The sequence below is a fragment of the Staurois parvus genome, unplaced genomic scaffold, assembly GCF_062004578.1.
Source record: "Staurois parvus isolate SC_StPar_1 unplaced genomic scaffold, SC_StPar_1.0 ptg000418l, whole genome shotgun sequence".
Taxonomy (NCBI): domain Eukaryota; kingdom Metazoa; phylum Chordata; class Amphibia; order Anura; family Ranidae; genus Staurois; species Staurois parvus.
Genome location: NW_028318214.1, coordinates 251,067 through 268,839, shown reverse-complemented (window position 1 = coordinate 268,839; position 17,773 = coordinate 251,067). Strand labels below are relative to the sequence as shown.

The 17,773-nt window shown below is 42.5% G+C and overlaps 1 protein-coding gene across 1 annotated transcript in view; it reads left to right on the top strand.

Annotated features, from left to right (window-relative positions):
- The first annotated feature begins 2,602 nt into the window (after window positions 1–2,602).
- Window positions 2,603–17,773, top strand: part of LOC149454734 (papilin-like) — a 140,278-nt gene continuing 125,107 nt past the window's right edge. The window contains exons 1-4 of the mRNA XM_089687123.1: window positions 2,603–2,723; window positions 2,868–3,050; window positions 3,217–3,384; window positions 3,542–3,712. Coding sequence (XP_089543249.1) covers window positions 2,603–2,723; window positions 2,868–3,050; window positions 3,217–3,384; window positions 3,542–3,712 — 643 coding nt within the window. The remainder of the gene's footprint in view (window positions 2,724–2,867; window positions 3,051–3,216; window positions 3,385–3,541; window positions 3,713–17,773) is intronic.

Genomic DNA, 17,773 nt, shown 5'->3' with positions numbered 1-17,773 from the left:
ATATCTGTTAGAATGCCTGTGTTGCCTACAATATGTAGAAAGGTCCACACAAAACTGAGAAGCAGAATCGGCCAACACATGCATAGTATTGTTAAAGGTTTAATAAAAAAAAGACCTGCAATTCTTTTACCTTTCTTTGCACATCTTCCACTACTCCATAGGAATCTCCATGTGCATCTGCTGCTACATCTGCAGCCTGAAGCAATAGGGTTGCAATTCTAACAAGCGGCTTTAGAGATATAGCTTATGGCACATCAAACAGTAAAAAAGGTCAGCCTGGGTTCAGGTTTAATAGGGCATAGCGTAGACTTCATCCATGCTCAAAGTCATCCTCTCCTGTCCAGGGGTGGACTGACAACTCATGGGGCCCCGGGCAATAGGGGATCATGGGGCCCCTGTGTCCTTGCTGAAACTCAAAAAAGCCTATGAAAAAGGTGCCAGGGGCATCTCATGGGGTCCCCTACTGACCCGGGCCCTCGGGCAATGCCCGAGTTTCCAAATGGTCAGTCCACCCCTGCTCCTGTCATCCCCAGATTCACACTAGGCAGGAGAGCACAGGAGAGTGACCTCTTCAAAATTAAATAAAGGGAAAAGGGTTAATTTAGAGGAAACTAAAAGAGATCTTTGTAAGTTTAATTGTCCCAGATGCTTAATGGCATATAGTAAACTGTTATATTGAATTTTGTAAGCTTATGATAAGTATCACCTGTAGGTACTGTGGATATCTCCTAACCTTGATCCATGCAGGAGATATTCACATCTGCTCCAGCCAATCATGTCACAATGCATGCTCAGTGCACTCTACATTCACTGAATGTGTCCTGAATGCAGAGAGTGTTGTGTCGTGATGGTGACTTGCATGCACATGTGCAGGAATGATGTCATCTCGGACCAGCCATTCAAATGGATGGAGAGCGCTAACCTGGAAGGACAACTGGGTGAAAACGGAAGTGCCGTCAGTGGTGATAGCTCAGCGCTGGAGGGCTCTGTTTCAAAGGTAAGTCTGACATAATGTACTAGTATGTGCTGGTTTTAATGTCACACACCATTTGCCTTCATGCTGGTTGTATCTTGTCTGTATGAGTGTTTGTTTCCAAAGGGTAGCTTTATGATTCCTCTAAAAGGCTGCTTTTGCAGAAATGTTGTGTTTATGTCTATAAAATAAGAAATGATGGTATTGAAACACTGATCTCATGTATATGGCCAGTTTTGCATGTTCTGGTTGTAATAATTACATACATATTTCAGGATAGGCAAGCAGTTTCACACCCCTCCTTCTAAAAAATGCCCAGACCTCCAAAACTTTCATTATCAACAATGCCAGAGATTGGTAAGGCTTTATCATTTATGTTCATACTTTCTTTTTGTATTAGGTTCAGACATTTCTGCAATGCAAATTCTGATATTAACATTGAAGAAAAATATTGACTTCACCCCCCCCCCCCACCATAGTTATTGAGGCCACTCCCGGGGACAGACCAATTGACCTGGTCAGTCCTGCTGTGGGTGTGGTCTCTCTTCCCTCTATAAATATCAATCTGGAATCATGTGCAGTCCACAGGGAAACACCAGCTCCTCATTGCCTTTGTTAGGCAAGGCTTCAACATGACAACTATGTGTTCCCTTGCTGTGATTGCCACCAGTCTGTTGGTGGTTCAGTTCCTCTCATTCTCTACAGCTCGAGGTCAGTCTGGTATAGTACTGTGCATAAGTGTGTGTGTGTAAATTGTCTAGAAAAGTGTTTGATGGGAGGTTTTTGGCTTCATGGTCACTTTTGGTATTCGATCTGGATCTCTTCCTCTACAAAAACTGTAGTGGGGTTGGTTTCACTGGGAGTCCTCAGACTAGGGTCGGTTCCCAATCCTGTGGACCATATTTGTTGTTTTCTCTCTGGAAACTCTGTTGATTTAGAGCTGCTGACTAAGCTCAGTTAGGCAGGTCAGTTTCTGTCTACTGTAAGCTCAGAGAGACATGCTGGCCTTTCTTTGAATACCTGACCTGGAACAAGATATCGCTATCAGTAATGAATAATAGTTTGCTTATAAAATGTGATTGATATTACAGGACAGACTGATGGATATCAGGGGGTTGGGAGGTATGAGCTCCGGCCTTCTCTAACGGTATATCTAACCCTGATGAACCTTTTTTCTGTAGCTTTTATCAGTCTTTTTTATCACCCATTATTTATTTTTCCATTTCTATTTCATATTTAGTTGTGATGCCTGGTACAATCTGTGCCTTGCCTAAAAAAGACGGTCCATGTTTTGCTTATATGCCGCGCTATTACTATAATAAGGATACGGGCACTTGCGAGAAATTCATCTATGGTGGTTGTGGAGGAAATGCAAACAATTTTCTTACTATAGAAGGCTGCGAGTACACGTGTAATAGAGGTATTTATTCTGTGCATCATTTTATGTTGCTCAGTATTGATTCTTTAGTGGTGTATCCATCCTGGATTACCTTTTTTTTCTGTAAGGTTTCAACAGTCATGTTTAGTACCTGTTATCTAATGTTCCATTGCTATTTTATAATCAGAAGTATTTTTTTTTCAGGTAATGTGTGTTACTGGCCTCCAGAAGTTGGTCCATGTAAGGCGGCCATGGAGCGCTTTTACTATGATAAGCGGACCGGCACTTGCCAGACCTTCACCTATGGTGGTTGTTACGGAAATGCAAACAATTTTGAAACTAAGGAAGCCTGCGAGAAGAAGTGCCAAACAGGTATTTGTTCAATGCATCATTTTATGTGGCTCAATATTGATTCATTAGTGGTGTATCCATCGCTGATAACCTTTTTTTCTGTAAGGTTTCTACAATCATGTTTATCACCCATTATTTCATTTTCCATTGATATTTCATTTTCAGAAGTGGGGCCAGGTGGTGAAGTCTGTGCTTTGCATCCAGAAGTTGGTCCATGTCATGGGGCTTTCAAGCGCTATTACTATAATAGGTTTACGGGCACATGCGAGATATTCACCTATGGTGGTTGTCAAGGAAATAAAAATAATTTTCTTACTAAGGAAGCCTGCAAGAACACGTGTAATAGAGGTATTTGTTCTGTGTGTCATTTTATATTTCTCAATAATGATTCATTAGTAGTTTATCCATCCCTGATGATCTTTTTTTTCTGCAAGGTTTCAACAGCCATGTTTATCACCCATTATCTCATTTTCCATTGCTATTTCATATTCAGAAGTAATTTTTTTTTTTCCAGAGAGTGTCTGTTACTGGCCTCCAGAAACTGGGCCATGTTTTGCGAATTTTCAGCACTTTTACTATAATAAGGAGACCGGCACTTGCCAGATCTTCACCTATGGTGGTTGTTTAGGAAATGCAAATAATTTTAAAACTAAGAAAGCCTGCGAGAAGAAGTGCCAAACAGGTATTTGTGCAATGCATCATTTTATGTGGCTCAATATTGATTTATTAGTGGTGTATCCATTGCTGATGACCTTTTTTTTCTGTAAGGTTTCTACAATCATGTTTATCACTCATTATCTCATTTTCCATTGATATTTCATTTTCAGAAGTGGGGCCAGGTGGTGAAGTCTGTGCTTTGTCTCCAGAAGTTGGTCCATGTCATCGGGCTTTACAGCGCTATTACTATAATAGGTTTAAGGGCACATGCGAGCCGTTCATCTATGGTGGTTGTCAAGGAAATGAAAATAATTTTCTTACTGTGGAAGCCTGCGAGAACACGTGTAATAGAGGTATTTGTTCTGTGTGTCATTTTATATTGCTCAATATTAATTAATTAGTAGTGTATCCATCCCCGATCTTAGAAGCAACGAATAAATGAGCGATATACCCTCCGCTGACCATCCTGCTTACACCATTTCCCATACCGAGTGATCCTATATTGTTCCTGCCCCTCTGACCAAAAGGATCATAAAAAGTGGGAAATCTGGAAAAGCCTAAAACATTCCATGCGGGGGAACGGGGAGGTTACAAAGAGGAGAAGGTTGTCTGTGAACAAGGCACACCTATGCTCCTGCGACCCATAATGCAGCCCCTTTATGTCAGCATCGGTCCGGACAGCCACAGCCAGGGTCTCTATTGCGATGGCAAAAATCAAAGGGGAGGGGGACACCCCTGTCTCGTACCCCGAACAATAGAAATCGGTCGAGAACAATGGCCTTGTAGCTGTACCTGAGCTTGCAGACAAATTTTAAGACCTGAAGTACCCCACAAAAAAGCAGGTGCAAAACCCCATTTGCCTAAGATTCTAAACAAGTATGTCCAGGGGATCAGATTATCAGACGATCGCTCCGAAAGTGTTTTTTTTATCCAATTTTTTGATCGTGTATACTAGGCATTAATCAAACATGTTTTTTATTTTAAGAAAAAAAAACTAACAGCCTTTATTACTCCTTTAATTATTTTTTTATAACTGATTTACATTTTGTTTTTTTCCCCTCTTTTTTACGATTAATTTATAAATTATGTTTTTCCTTTCTGACAGATGATGGACGCTCAATATGGCATCACCATTTGATGTCATTTTTCGACGACCAGCATATGTTCACTTAAGCAGAGAACGTTTGACGTTGCATTGTGTTGAATGTATTGTGTTTCTACTAAAATATTGCTTGAGGTGATTGGAGCTGTATTAGTGCATTTGCGACAGAAACAATTGAGTACTGTCCGTGATACTTTTTTTATTTGCACTAACATACAATTTTGAGGACAAGCTTTTGGGGAGTGTCCCCTTCTTCAAGGTCCAAGCAGTACTATCACGGACATTACTCAATTGTTTCTGTTTACCAAAATATTGTAATTTGTTGTTTTATTGTGTTTGATCTTCCTGGCTCTGTCATCCGTGATTCAACTATTAAAAAAACATATTAACTCAGTTTAATTTGTTTGTCTATTATACTTGTAAATGTATGTAAACCCCAACAATGAACTTCTCACATTTTGGTTCCTTTTGTTCTGTTAAATTCCCTGTGCTGTCCTCCTCTGCTGTACTGCTTTACAGTGGTATTAAACCCAAAAGCAAAAATTGTATTACATTGCAGCTTGCCAATCCTTAGGTGGGATGGCTGTATTAGTTTCTTTCTATTTTCATCTGGTGATCCAGACAGTAAGTCTGTTGGTTTTCAGAAGCTCAAGCTCTCCAGCAGAATGTATCCCTTTACATGGATCAGAAAAACCATTTAACACTGGCGGGGCTGAATAAAATAATCAACTTTTATTTTTTCTTGCAAAACATGTATCCCAAAAGGAAATAAAAATGTTTCTGTAACTGATTATAAAGTGTAAGCTGGAATTTGGCTTCTATTTGGTATTGTATTTAAATCTGCTGGTGTATTTAACACTCCCCTCTCCCAGACTGACAATGCTGCTGTCTGTTGTGCCTCCTGTGCTCATTCCTCCAGAATTGTGTCTCACTAACATAGGAGGTGTGTTACTGACCAGGTGAAAGCAGAGGGGAAAAAGCCAAAGAAAAGAGAACTGATGCAGCCGACACATCGAAGGAATGCTAAGCTGTACTATAACACACTAAGGTTTTAGGTTTAATACTGCTTTAAGTTACATTGTTCCTAACTATCTCTATGAACTACAGGACACCTCCCCTATGTTTTGGAGAGGAGGTGTTCTGTAGTCCCAACACACTATGCCAGGGTGTCAACACTGCTTCTCCATAGATATAATGTACTCAGTGAGTGCTGTGACCCTAAGACTAGAAGGAACTGTTCCATGCAGCCTTACCAGGGGAAAAAATAGAAATTACTACATCTAAAGGACTGGTTTGAGTGTTCTATTAATGAGTGTATTAAACTACATATTATCCTGTTGATAATTATCACCCAGGGGTGCGCTGCCCAAGGGCCCGGGGTCAGTAGGGGGCCCCATGAGATGCCCCTGGTACATTTTTCATAGGCTTTTTTGAGTTTGGGCAAGGACACAGGGGCCCCATGATCCCCTATTACCTGGGGGGCCCCATGAGTTGTCAGTCCGCCCCTGTTATCACCTGTTATAATTGCTGAACCCTGCATTTCACCAAAAGGCTATCAAATCCTTCAGAACCCTTTCGCACTATTGTGCTGCAGAAACACAATGCACTGCAATGCACTTTACATGCATTAGTCTGATGCCATTCATTCGTAATAGCGCCTTGTCAATGCACTTGCTTTGCAGCATGGAGCATGAATTTTAATACATTGGTCTGCACAATCAAATGAATGGGCAGACTAACAATGAGCAAAACATTCTGTAAGCCTGCATTCCAACCAAGCTGGACCAATAATATTTTTTAAAGTGACAGAAAACCTAAAGTTGGGTTTTAAGTCTCTGTTACTCTGCTAAGCTTTAAAACGCAGTAATAGTTACACTTTGTAAGATGGGAATGAGGGACACATGAGGGAGCAATGAAATATGTAATAACAATAAAGGGGCGAGCGAGCGACCAGATATGCTTATTGCACCACATCCCTTAGAATTAAGGATATTCAATAGAAAGGATGGGACTTCCAGGGAGCATGAACATGAATACCAAACATATAAAAAGATATATAATTTTATTTCATATTTTTAAAACAAAGAAAGAAATACAGAAACATAAAAACAATTTCAAGTGTGGAACCGAAATTCGAACTTGATTATATAATTGTAGTTACTCCCTACATGTTTCGCCCTCATGGGCTTTTTCAGGGGAGATTTTTGAAGAGACTGCCGACGCAGTCTAAAAGTATATAAAAAATTATACAATTACCAAACAACTTTAATGTATCCAATGCAAACAGTGTATCAATCAAATATATATTTATATATATGGGACTCAATGGCTCACTGGATGTGAATTCTCGCAGACCTAAAAGGAAATAACCTATCAAAGACCTTAATTGGCCTACACGTCCAAAACAGTTGTGGAGGATATAATGAGCATCAAATATCCATCTAGGCATAATAGAATACACATAAAAAACAAAAAAATAATTTAATTTTACGGAGGATATGAGGTTTCAGAAAAGGACTTGTGTTCTTTTCTGACACCTAGTGGCGAAATTTGAAATTGATCTTCAATTAAAATCTTTTTTTCCCCAAACTGTCCTTGCTACTTGAATTACAATATATAAGAAGTAAAACTGCTGAAGTTAACCTTAAGCCTTTAATAATTTATGACCTCTTCCTTATACCCCTTTTTGAAATTAAATTAATTCTTGATTTCCTTATGTTTATTTTGTTACGCCTAGATGGATATTTGATGCCCACTATACTCTCCAATTGTTTTGGAGGTTATAGGCCAATTAGACCTTTAGACAGAATATACCCATATATTCATATGCAACTTTTAACAGGTAAAATTGCTTAAGTTAATTCTAATCATTTAACAACTTTTGACCTCCTCCTTATATCCTTTTTGAATTTAAATACATTTTTGATCCCTCTATGTCTATCCTATTATGTTTAGATGGATGCTTGATGTCCATTATTTCCTCTATTATGGTTTTGGATGGGACCTATAGGTCAATTAGATCCTTGTTAGGTTAAACCCACATATCCTTCTACAACATTGAACAGGTAAAACTCTTTAAGTTAACCTCAACCACTTAATGAATTATGACCTCCACCTCATAGCCTCCGTAAAATTGAATTAATTTTTTGTTTTTTATGTTTAGTCTATTATGCCTATATGGATATTTGATGCACATTATATCCTCTACAAATGTTTTCGACATGTAGGCCAATTAAGGCTTTGATAGGTTATTTCCTTTTAGCTCTGTGAGCCTTCACATCCAGGGCGAGCCATTGAGTCCCATATATATATATATATATATATATATATATATATATATACATACAGTGGGGATCGAAAGTTTGGGCACCCCAGCTAAAAATTTGTATTAATGTGCATAAAGAAGCCAAGGAAAGATGGAAAAATCTCCAAAAGGCATCAAATTACAGATTAGACATTCTTATAATATGTCAACAAAAGTTAGATTTTATTTCCATCATTTACACTTTCAAAATAACAGAAAACAAAAAAATGGCGTCTGCAAAAGTTTAGGCACCCTGCAGAGTTCATATCTTGTACTGCCCCCTTTGGCAAGTATCACAGCTTGTAAACGCTTTTTGTAGCCAGCCAAGAGTCTTTCAATTCTTGTTTGAGGTATGCCCATTCTTCCTTACAAAAGTCTTCCAGTTCTTTGAGATGTCTGTCACGCACTGCTCTTTTAAGGTCTATCCATAGATTTTCAATTATGTTGAGGTCAGGAGATTGTGAAGGCCATGGCAAAACCTTCAGTTTACGCCTCTTGATGTAATCCCCCGTGGATTTCGAGGTGTGTTTAGGATCATTATCCATTTGTAGAAGCCATCCTCTCTTTAACTTCAGCTTTTTCACAGATGGCATCAAGTTATCATCCAAAATTTGCTGAAATTTTATTGAATCCATTTTTCCTTCTACTCGTGAGATGTTCCCTGTGCCACTGGCTGCAACACAACCCCAAAGCATGATTGATCCAACCAGATGCTTAACAGTTGGACAGAGGTTCTTGTCATTAAATTCTGTGCCCCTTCTTCTCCAAACGTACCTTTGCTCATTCCGGCCAAAAAGTTCAATTTTAACCTCATCGGTCCACAGAACTTCTTTCCAAAATGCATCAGGCTTGTCTATATGTTCATTTGCAAAGTTCAAACGATGATTTTTGTGGTGAGGACGTAGAAGAGGTTTTCTTCTGATGACTCTTCCATGAAGACCATATTTGTACAAGTATCTCTTTATAGTGGAATAGTGTACCACAACTCCAGTGTCTGCCAGATCTTTCTGGAGGGATCGCACAGTCAAACGTGGGTTTTGAATTGTTTTTCTCACAATCCTGCAAGCTGTTCTGTCTGATATTTTTCTTGGTCTTCCAGATCTTGCTTTAACTTCCACTGTTCCTGATGACTGCCATTTCTTAATTACATTCCGAACAGAGGATATTGACATCTGAAAACGCTTTGCTATCTTCTTATAGCCTTCTCCAGCTTTGTGAGCGTCAACTATTTTCAGTTTCAGTTTTCTAGACAACTGCTTAGAAGAACCCATGGTGCTGATTGTTGGGGCAAGGTCAGATGAGTCTGGGCATTTAAAACCTTTGAGATTGACATCACCTGGTCTTTCCAGATGATGACTGAGAACAATCCATGACACTGGCAGGTCTCAGCTTTGCAAAGGGGGCAGTGCATGCTATAAATTCTGCAGGGTGCCCAAACTTTTGCAGACGCCATTTTTTTGTTTTCTGTTATTTTGAAAGTGTAAATGATGGAAATAAAATCTAAATTTTGTTGACATATTATAAGAATGTCTAATCTGTAATTTGATGCCTTTTGGAGATTTTTCCGTCTTTCCTTGGCTTCTTTATGCACATTAATACAAATTTTTAGCTGGGGTGCCCAAACTTTCGATCCCCACTATATATATATATTTGATACACTGTTTGTATTGGTTTCTATGCAGAAGGGAGTCTGATTTTGGACTCTCCAGCTTTAGTAAATAAACCCCATAGAGCCAGAGCACTGATAGCCAGCCTCTGTGGGAAATATATCTGGGCATGGCATCTTTCACTCCATGGGTAAAAAATATGCTTCATAAGTCTGACAGGTTTTTAGCAATTTTATCATTCAACATTTTATAAACATGCTTTATGGTGGTGGTAATTTACCGCAGGCTTATCCAAGCTTTAATATTATTCTGAACTAAGAAAAAGATGGAGGCTAGCATGGTTGGAGGTGTTAGTTGCCTGGTGGCTAAGCCAGTTTTCTTTAAATACTTTCTGAGGCACTGACCTGGAAGAAATTTGAATATCAGGAGTTTCTATTGCTCCGACTTTAGGCATGTTTTGGATCAGTGACTCAGAGAGTGTTGAAACCAAAGAGAGCCAAGTAGCTTGCATTTTTAGAAGGAGGTCAGCAATGACCAATGGTTATCAAACATGGAAGAAGATTTTCTCAGTTGCAAAGCCCTTCACCAGAGCAACTGGGAATTACAACTGGATGTATTCTTGCAGGTAACCAGCAAATTCTAATGCAGACTAATACTGATAGCTCCATAGTGGCCTAAGAGAATAAGGTTTTTGGAGTTTCAGATTATGTAAGTCCAGACAGCAAGTGCCAGTCAGGACTAACTTTCTTTGGCAGGGACCAGTACTGCATCTCAGAACAGAATTCCTTCATGGCATTGAAAGAACATTCTTTCCCTCCCTTCAATTTCAATTATCTTGGATTTTCTTCATGATGGAGTGGAGCAGGATCTAAGTTAAGTACCCTTTGGTTACATGTTTCAGCACTTTCAGTCTTATTTGACAAAAAATTGACAGGGTTTCTACTGATAAAGATATTTCTTACAGCAAGAGAACTTGCCACTCCATTGCAGCAAAATATCATTTACCAATGGGATTTAGCTATGGTGGAAAGAACCAACAGCCTTTTGAACCGATACTAAACACTTTAAAGTTTCTAACTTTAAAGATGGCCTGTGCTCTTGTCAGACAATTCACTAGCACTGGATACCCAGGGAACATGCCCCAGGTTCCGCAATGCCATGATCTCCCACCACTGCTCCTGCTAACAACACTCTCTGCCAGCTACAGCAGTCTGTCACAGAGCAGATGGAAGCTTCTCCTAAGTTCCTTCTCTGCTCTGTCATGTCAACTGACACACAAGGAGGAGTCTGGAAGGAAAGAGATCACCCATGCTGTGTTATCAGGACAGGAGGAAATGTACTTGGGGACAAACTGACCTTGGGGAGGATGATAACAACTAAGAATGGTGCTGGAGATGAGAGGATTAGTTGTAAGAGGGGGGATTTAGGGGAGAGAAGGTTTGTGATGGGTAGGCCAATTTGAAAGAACTTTAAAAGAAAGCTCGAGAACTTGTGCTGAGAGGTAGGATTTGGAGGAAGGAGAAATAGTGCTGGCAGGGGGGATTTAGAGAATGGTTGAGAGGTGGAGAGGGTTCATACTAGGAGAAAAAATTGGGAAAGGAAGATATGTGCTGCGTGGGTGTATTTGAGAGGCATATTTGTGCTGGGAGGGAGATTTGGGCAAAGTAGAGGAATAAGTGCTGGGGCTATTGATTTGTGCTGGGAGAAGGAATTTGGAGGGGAGAGGATTAGCATTGGGGAATTTTGGGTGAAGTTGGGGGCCAAAGAGGATTTAGAAGAGGCGAGAATTTGTGACGGGGGGAAGGATTTGTACTGGGAAGGAGGATTGGGGGGGAAATGTTTGCTGGGAGGGACAGTGTGAAAAGTGAGTGTGGGGAATTTGACAGAGGAGAGGATTTATGTTCGGAGAAGAGAATTTGTTCTGGTGAACAAGGGGGATGGGGTAGGCAAGGACTGGTGCTAGGAGGGAGATTTGGTAGAGTTAGAGTTTGGACTGGCAAGTTTTAGAGGTACTGGGAGGGATTTGAAGGAGGCAAGGATTTATTTAGGGAGGAGAGAATGTTTGCTAGAAAACAAGAGGGGGTAGGAGAGGAAACGTGCTAGGAGGGGGATTTGGGAGGAATAGAGTTAGCGCTATGGGGACTTAGGTAAGGATGGGATTTGTGCTAGGAGGTTGAATTGGGGGTGGGAGGTGGAGTTGTGCTAAGAGTGAGAATTTAATGGGAGATAGTATTTCTACTAGGAAAGAAGATTTGGAGGGGGGATAATGAGTGCTGGTAGGGGGTATTTGGGGGTGGGGGAGATTAATTGCATTGGGGAAGAGGATTCATGCTTCAAGGAGAAATTTGTGGGGAGGAAGATTTGTACTAAGAGGGGATTTTGGAGGAATATTTTTTGTGCTAGGCAATTAGATTTGGGGAGAGGAATAATTTCTGGGGACAATGATTAGGAAGATGATTTGTGTTGGAAGGGAGGATTTGGGGAAAGATTACTGTTTGGGGAATTTTGGGTGAAGTTGGGGGGGGGGGGGAAGAGAGTATTTGGGAGAGGAGAGAATTTGTGCTGGGGAGGGAAAGGATTTGTGCTGATAGAGATGGTTTGGGGAGTGATAGGATTTGTGCTAAAGGGGATTTGACAAAAGGGGAGGATTTTTGTTGGGAGGAGAGAATTTGTGCTGGGGAACAAGAAGGGGTGGTAAATTAGTGCTAGGAGGAGTGATTTGGAAGGGATAGAGTTAGTGCTGATGGGATTTAGGGAAGTACAGGATTTGTGCTACTATGTTGAAATTGGAGATGGTAAATATTTATGCTGTGTTGTGTGTGTGATTTGTGTGTGTTGGGAAGGAGGATTTGGAAGGGGAATAAATAGTGCTGGCAGAGGAATTTGGGGAGGTGAAAAGATTTGTGTCGGGGCAGATGATTTGAACTGGGAGGCAGAATTTGGGGGGATTGGGGGAAGAGAGTAATGCTGGAGGGGGGGGGGGGTTGGGGGAAGAGAGGATTTTTGCTAGGAGAGGGAATTTGGGGAGGAGGAGAGGATTTTTGTTGGGCAAGAGGATTCATGTTAGGAGGGAGAATTTTAGGAGGAAGATATGTGCTAAAAGGGGGAATTTGGGAGGAATATCATTTGTTCTGGGAGTTGAGATTTGGGAGAGGGAGTGGACTGAGCCCTGGGTAAAGGAATTGAGGTGATGTTTTGTGTTGGGTGATTTGGGGGAGAGAATATCAATGCTTCTAGATATTTGGCTGAAGTTGGGAGGGGGTGGAGAGGATTTCGGAAAGGGATTAATGTCTGAGAAAGTTCCTGGCCATGGACCCAAATGTTTGATGTTTTGTTCCCCAAGCCACTTAGTCATCACTTTTGCCTCATGGCAAGGCGCTCCATCATGCTGGAAAAGGCATTGTTCATCACCAAACTGTTCTTGGATGGTTGGGAGAAGTTGCTCTCAGATGATGTTTTGTACCATTCTTTATTCATGGCTGTGTTCTTAGGCAAAATTGTGATTGAGCCCAGTCCCTTGGCTGAGAAGGAGCCCCACACATGAATGGTCTTAGGATGCTTTACTGTTGGCATGATACAGGACTGATGGTAGAGCTCAGCTTTTCTTCTCCGGACAAGGTTTTTTCCGGATGCCCCAAACAATCAGAAAGGGGATTCATCAGGAAAATGACTTCACCCCAGTCCTCAGCAGTCCAATCCCTGTACCTTTTGCAGAATATCAGTCTGTCCCTGATGTTTTTCTTGGAGAGAAGTGGCTTTTTTGCAGCCCTTCTTGACACCAGGCCATCCTCCAAAAGTCTTTGCTTCATTGTGCGTGCAGATGCATCACACCTGCCTGCTACCATTCCATTGAAAGCTCTGCACTGGTGGTGCCCCGATCCCACAGCTGAATCAACTTTAGGAGACAGTCCTGGCATTTGCTGGGCTACTGGCTGGGACACGTGTTTGAGTTGAAAGTAACTTCAACTCGAACATTGGCTGTGCGAGTGTTCACTGGACACTCAAATAGTAAGTGCGTTTCGGCGGGAAGTTCACCCACATGCCCCACAATGCAATGCACACATTATGATTGGCCAAAGCATTGCACCTGGCCAGGTCAGGTGCAATGCTTCGGCCAATCACAGCTGAGGTTACAGGAAGAGTCATGTTTGGCCAAAGTCTCTGTGACTTCGGCCAATCATGGCTCAAGTCCTCACCCTACGCTATATAAGGCTGCTTACACAGCACCCTTGTGTAGTGTGTTGATTGAGTTAGATAGGTGAGGATAGTTAGTGGTGTGTTAGGAGACAGTGTAGTGAGTGTAGTTAGTGCAGTGTGTAGTGCAGTGTTATGGAGCAGTGTTGTGGTGTCAGTGTGTTCTTTTTACAACACTTCTGTATCACTGCTGTTCCCTTTTTTTTCATTCTTTGTGAATTTTTATTTATTTATTTATTTATTTATTTATTTTGCCAGCATCAAGTGCTGTTGCTGCATCTTTAGTGTTTCCCTTTTGTGTCAGCAGCAGCTTCTTTTTTTTTATTTTATATTTTTAAATGTAATTTTGTATATTTATTTTGGCTGCAGCACTAAAACCATTTACGGCATAATTGCTGTTCTCCCCTTCTGCGTCACAGGTGTTCCTCGTTCTGTTTTTTTTTACTGCTCTGGCCCCAAAAAATGTTGCCCCTATTTTATATATATATATATATATATATATATATATATATATATATACAGTATATATGAAAAAAATAAAAATAAAACAGTTTATAGTGCACCTAGCACACACATATTGCACCCAAGCAGCAAAAACACTCAAAAATAAGTTACATAAATCCCTTAAAAAAAATCCCCATCATGTCCGAAAGGCCAAGAAGGAGTGGCAGATGCTCATAGGCAGCTAAGAGGGGGCAAGCAGCCTCTGTGTCCACAGTAAAAAGTGGTCGTGGACATGGTGTATCCTCTTCAGGCAGGGCACGCTTGTCCTTTTTTTTTCTGGTCCTGGCGGTGTTATTGAGCCACAACATGCAGAAGAGGTGGTGGAGTGCGTAACTAAGCCATCCTCATCTTCCTCATCCTCTGTCACCCAGGCTCATACTATTTTGCCTTCCACTGCAGCTGCCAAAGTGACCTTTTCTACAGGCTCCTTGTCCACCACAGCGGCTCCTCCCTTAGTCCCACCATCATGAACGGAAGAGTCTGCAGAATTATTTGATCTTAGTGTCAGTTACATGCTACTGGAGGATGCGCATCAATTTGAATGGTCTGATGTTGGTTCCCAGAATGAGGAAAGGAGTGATGAGAGCCTAGAGAGAGGGGGTGCCAGTGAATGAAAACAAATTGGCAGTCATGTTCCCCCAGCCGTAGCAAACTGCCAGCGTCTGCATCATATTGCGCAGGATTGTCTAGGGCAGGGGGTCCTCAAACGTTTTAAACAGGGGGCCAGTTCACTGACCTTCACACTGTTGGGGAGCCGGACCACAGTTTGAAAAAAATATGAACAAATTCCTATGCACACTGCACATATCTTATTTGTAGTGCAAAAAAACAGAAAAAAACAATACAATATTTAAAATGCACTGTACACTATAACGCTCTGCCCTGTACACTGTAATGCGCTTGACACAAGAATTCACTGTACCTGGTGCCTGGTGTGCTCTCCTCCTCCTCTCCTGTTGTTCCTCTGGCTGCAGAGGGTGAAATTAGGGGGTGAGTCTTCACTAGGCTTCCGCTCTCGGGGTCCTTGCGGCTGAGGAGCCAGTGAGCAGCCTAGCTATTTGCCGTCATGGTGTCCACTTCTTTTTTCCCGGTTTTCTTTTTTTTTGGCCGGCCAGGGCAATAGTTTTAGGACCCCTGATCTAGGGGCAAGAGCAGACTTATCCACTTCCAGACCGGACACTTTTACCCCCTTCCTGACCAGGGCAATTTTCAGCTTTTAGCGCTATCACACTTTGAATGACAATTGCGCGGTCATGCAACACTGTACCCAAATGAATTTTTTACCATTTTTTTGAGATAGATAAAGCTTTATTTTGGTGGTATTTATTCACCACTGGGATTTGTATTTTTTTTGTTATGTAAATGAGATGTCCAAAAATTTTGAAAAAAAGTGTTTTTTTTAATAAAATTTTGCAAATAAATAATATTTCATCATAAATCTTAGTCAAAATTTATTCCGTTATCTTTTTAGTAAAAAAAAAAAATCCAAATTAGTTTATAAGCAAAAATTATAATTTTTAAACATTTTTTTTTACATTTTTATTTTATTTTTTTTATTATTATTTTTTATTTTTATTTATTTTTTTTTACATACTGTCACCCTAGCAGTACAGTGTCACCATGGTGACACTGTACTACTTGTGAGGGGTGATGAAGATTTTTTTTTTTTTTTTTTTTACACTGATTGCTTTTACACCCATATAGGATGTAAAAGCAATAATTTCTCTTTCTCTCTGTGTGCATTCTTGCACTCATTGAGAAGAACTGAGTGAGCTGTGATTGGTCACAGCTTGTCACTAGAGATGAGCGAAGAAATGAAAAATTCGATTCGACTGATTCGGCGAATTCGTGGACAATATTCGATTCGAGTCGAATAAATTCGCTGTGAATTTAACTTAAAAAAGGGTGTTTCTAGGCTTCAGAGAGACTTAATATTAGTGCAGAACACTGTACCTTTAATTTAAATGCCCTTGGAGTCTGCTGGGGAAGAGAAATAATACTGTCAGTCAGTATGACATGCAGATGAGTGCCGTCGATCTTAGAATCACCGCACACTTCACTCATTTGGCCAGTCACGGGGCCAAAACCAGTGTTTGCAGCCACAGTGTGGCGGTGGAGCCAGCAGCAATGGGAGGCCATACAGCAACCTATGACAAAATGGAAACCAGCAGGAGTGTGAGGAGACCTGAAAGTGGCACATGGCAGAGTGGGAGCAATGGGAGGCGGTACAGGGACCCAGGTCACACTGTGGGCCCAGCAGCAGCAGCGTGACCAGGCGGTACGGGGGCCCATGGCCGATATGGGGCCTGGCGGAACCTATGGAAGGCCTGTAATCTGCCAGCAACCTATGTCAAAATGGAAAAGCACAGGAGTGTGAGGAGACCTCAAAGTGGCACATGGCAGAGTGGAAGCAAAGGGAGGCCGTACAGGGACCCAGGTCACACTGTGGGACCAGCAGCAGCGTGACCAGGAGGTACGGGGGCCCATGGCCGATACGGGGCCTGGCGGAACCTATGGAAGGCCGCTAATCTGCCAGCAACCTATGACAAAATGGAAAACCGCAGGAGTGTAAGGAGACCTCAAAGTGGCACATGGCAGAGTGGAAGCAATGGGAGGCCGTACAGGGACCCAGGTCACACTGTGGGCCCAGCAGCAGCGTAACCAGGAGGTACGGGGGCCCCTGGCCGATATGGGGCCTGGCGGCACCTATGGAAGGCCGCTAATCTGCCAGCAACCTATGACAAAATGGAAAACCGCAGGAGTGTAAGGAGACCTCAAAGTGGCACATGGCAGAGTGGAAGCAATGGGAGGCCGTACAGGGACCCAGGTCACACTGTGGGCTCAGCAGCAGCGTGACCAGGCGGTACGGGGGCCCATGGCCGATATGGGGCCTGGCGGAACCTATGGAAGGCCTGTAATCTGCCAGCAACCTATGTCAAAATGGAAAAGCACAGGAGTGTGAGGAGACCTCAAAGTGGCACATGGCAGAGTGGAAGCAATGGGAGGCCGTACAGGGACCCAGGTCACACTGTGGGACCAGCAGCAGCGTGACCAGGAGGTACGGGGGCCCATGGCCGATATGGGGCCTGGCGGAACCTATGGAAGGCCGCTAATCTGCCAGCAACCTATGACAAAATGGAAAACCGCAGGAGTGTAAGGAGACCTCAAAGTGGCACATGGCAGAGTGGAAGCAATGGGAGGCCGTACAGGGACCCAGGTCACACTGTGGGCCCAGCAGCAGCGTGACCAGGAGGTACGGGGGCCCCTGGCCGATATGGGGCCTGGCGGAACCTATGGAAGGCCGCTAATCTGCCAGCAACCTATGACAAAATAGAAAACCGCAGGAGTGTAAGGAGACCTCAAAGTGGCACATGGCAGAGTGGAAGCAATGGGAGGCCGTACAGGGACCCAGGTCACACTGTGGGCTCAGCAGCAGCGTGACCAGGCGGTACGGGGGCCCATGGCCGATATGGGGCCTGGCGGAACCTATGGAAGGCCTGTAATCTGCCAGCAACCTATGTCAAAATGGAAAAGCACAGGAGTGTGAGGAGACCTCAAAGTGGCACATGGCAGAGTGGAAGCAATGGGAGGCCGTACAGGGACCCAGGTCACACTGTGGGCCCAGCAGCAGCGTGACCAGGAGGTACGGGGGCCCCTGGCCGATATGGGGCCTGGCGGCACCTATGGAAGGCCGCTAATCTGC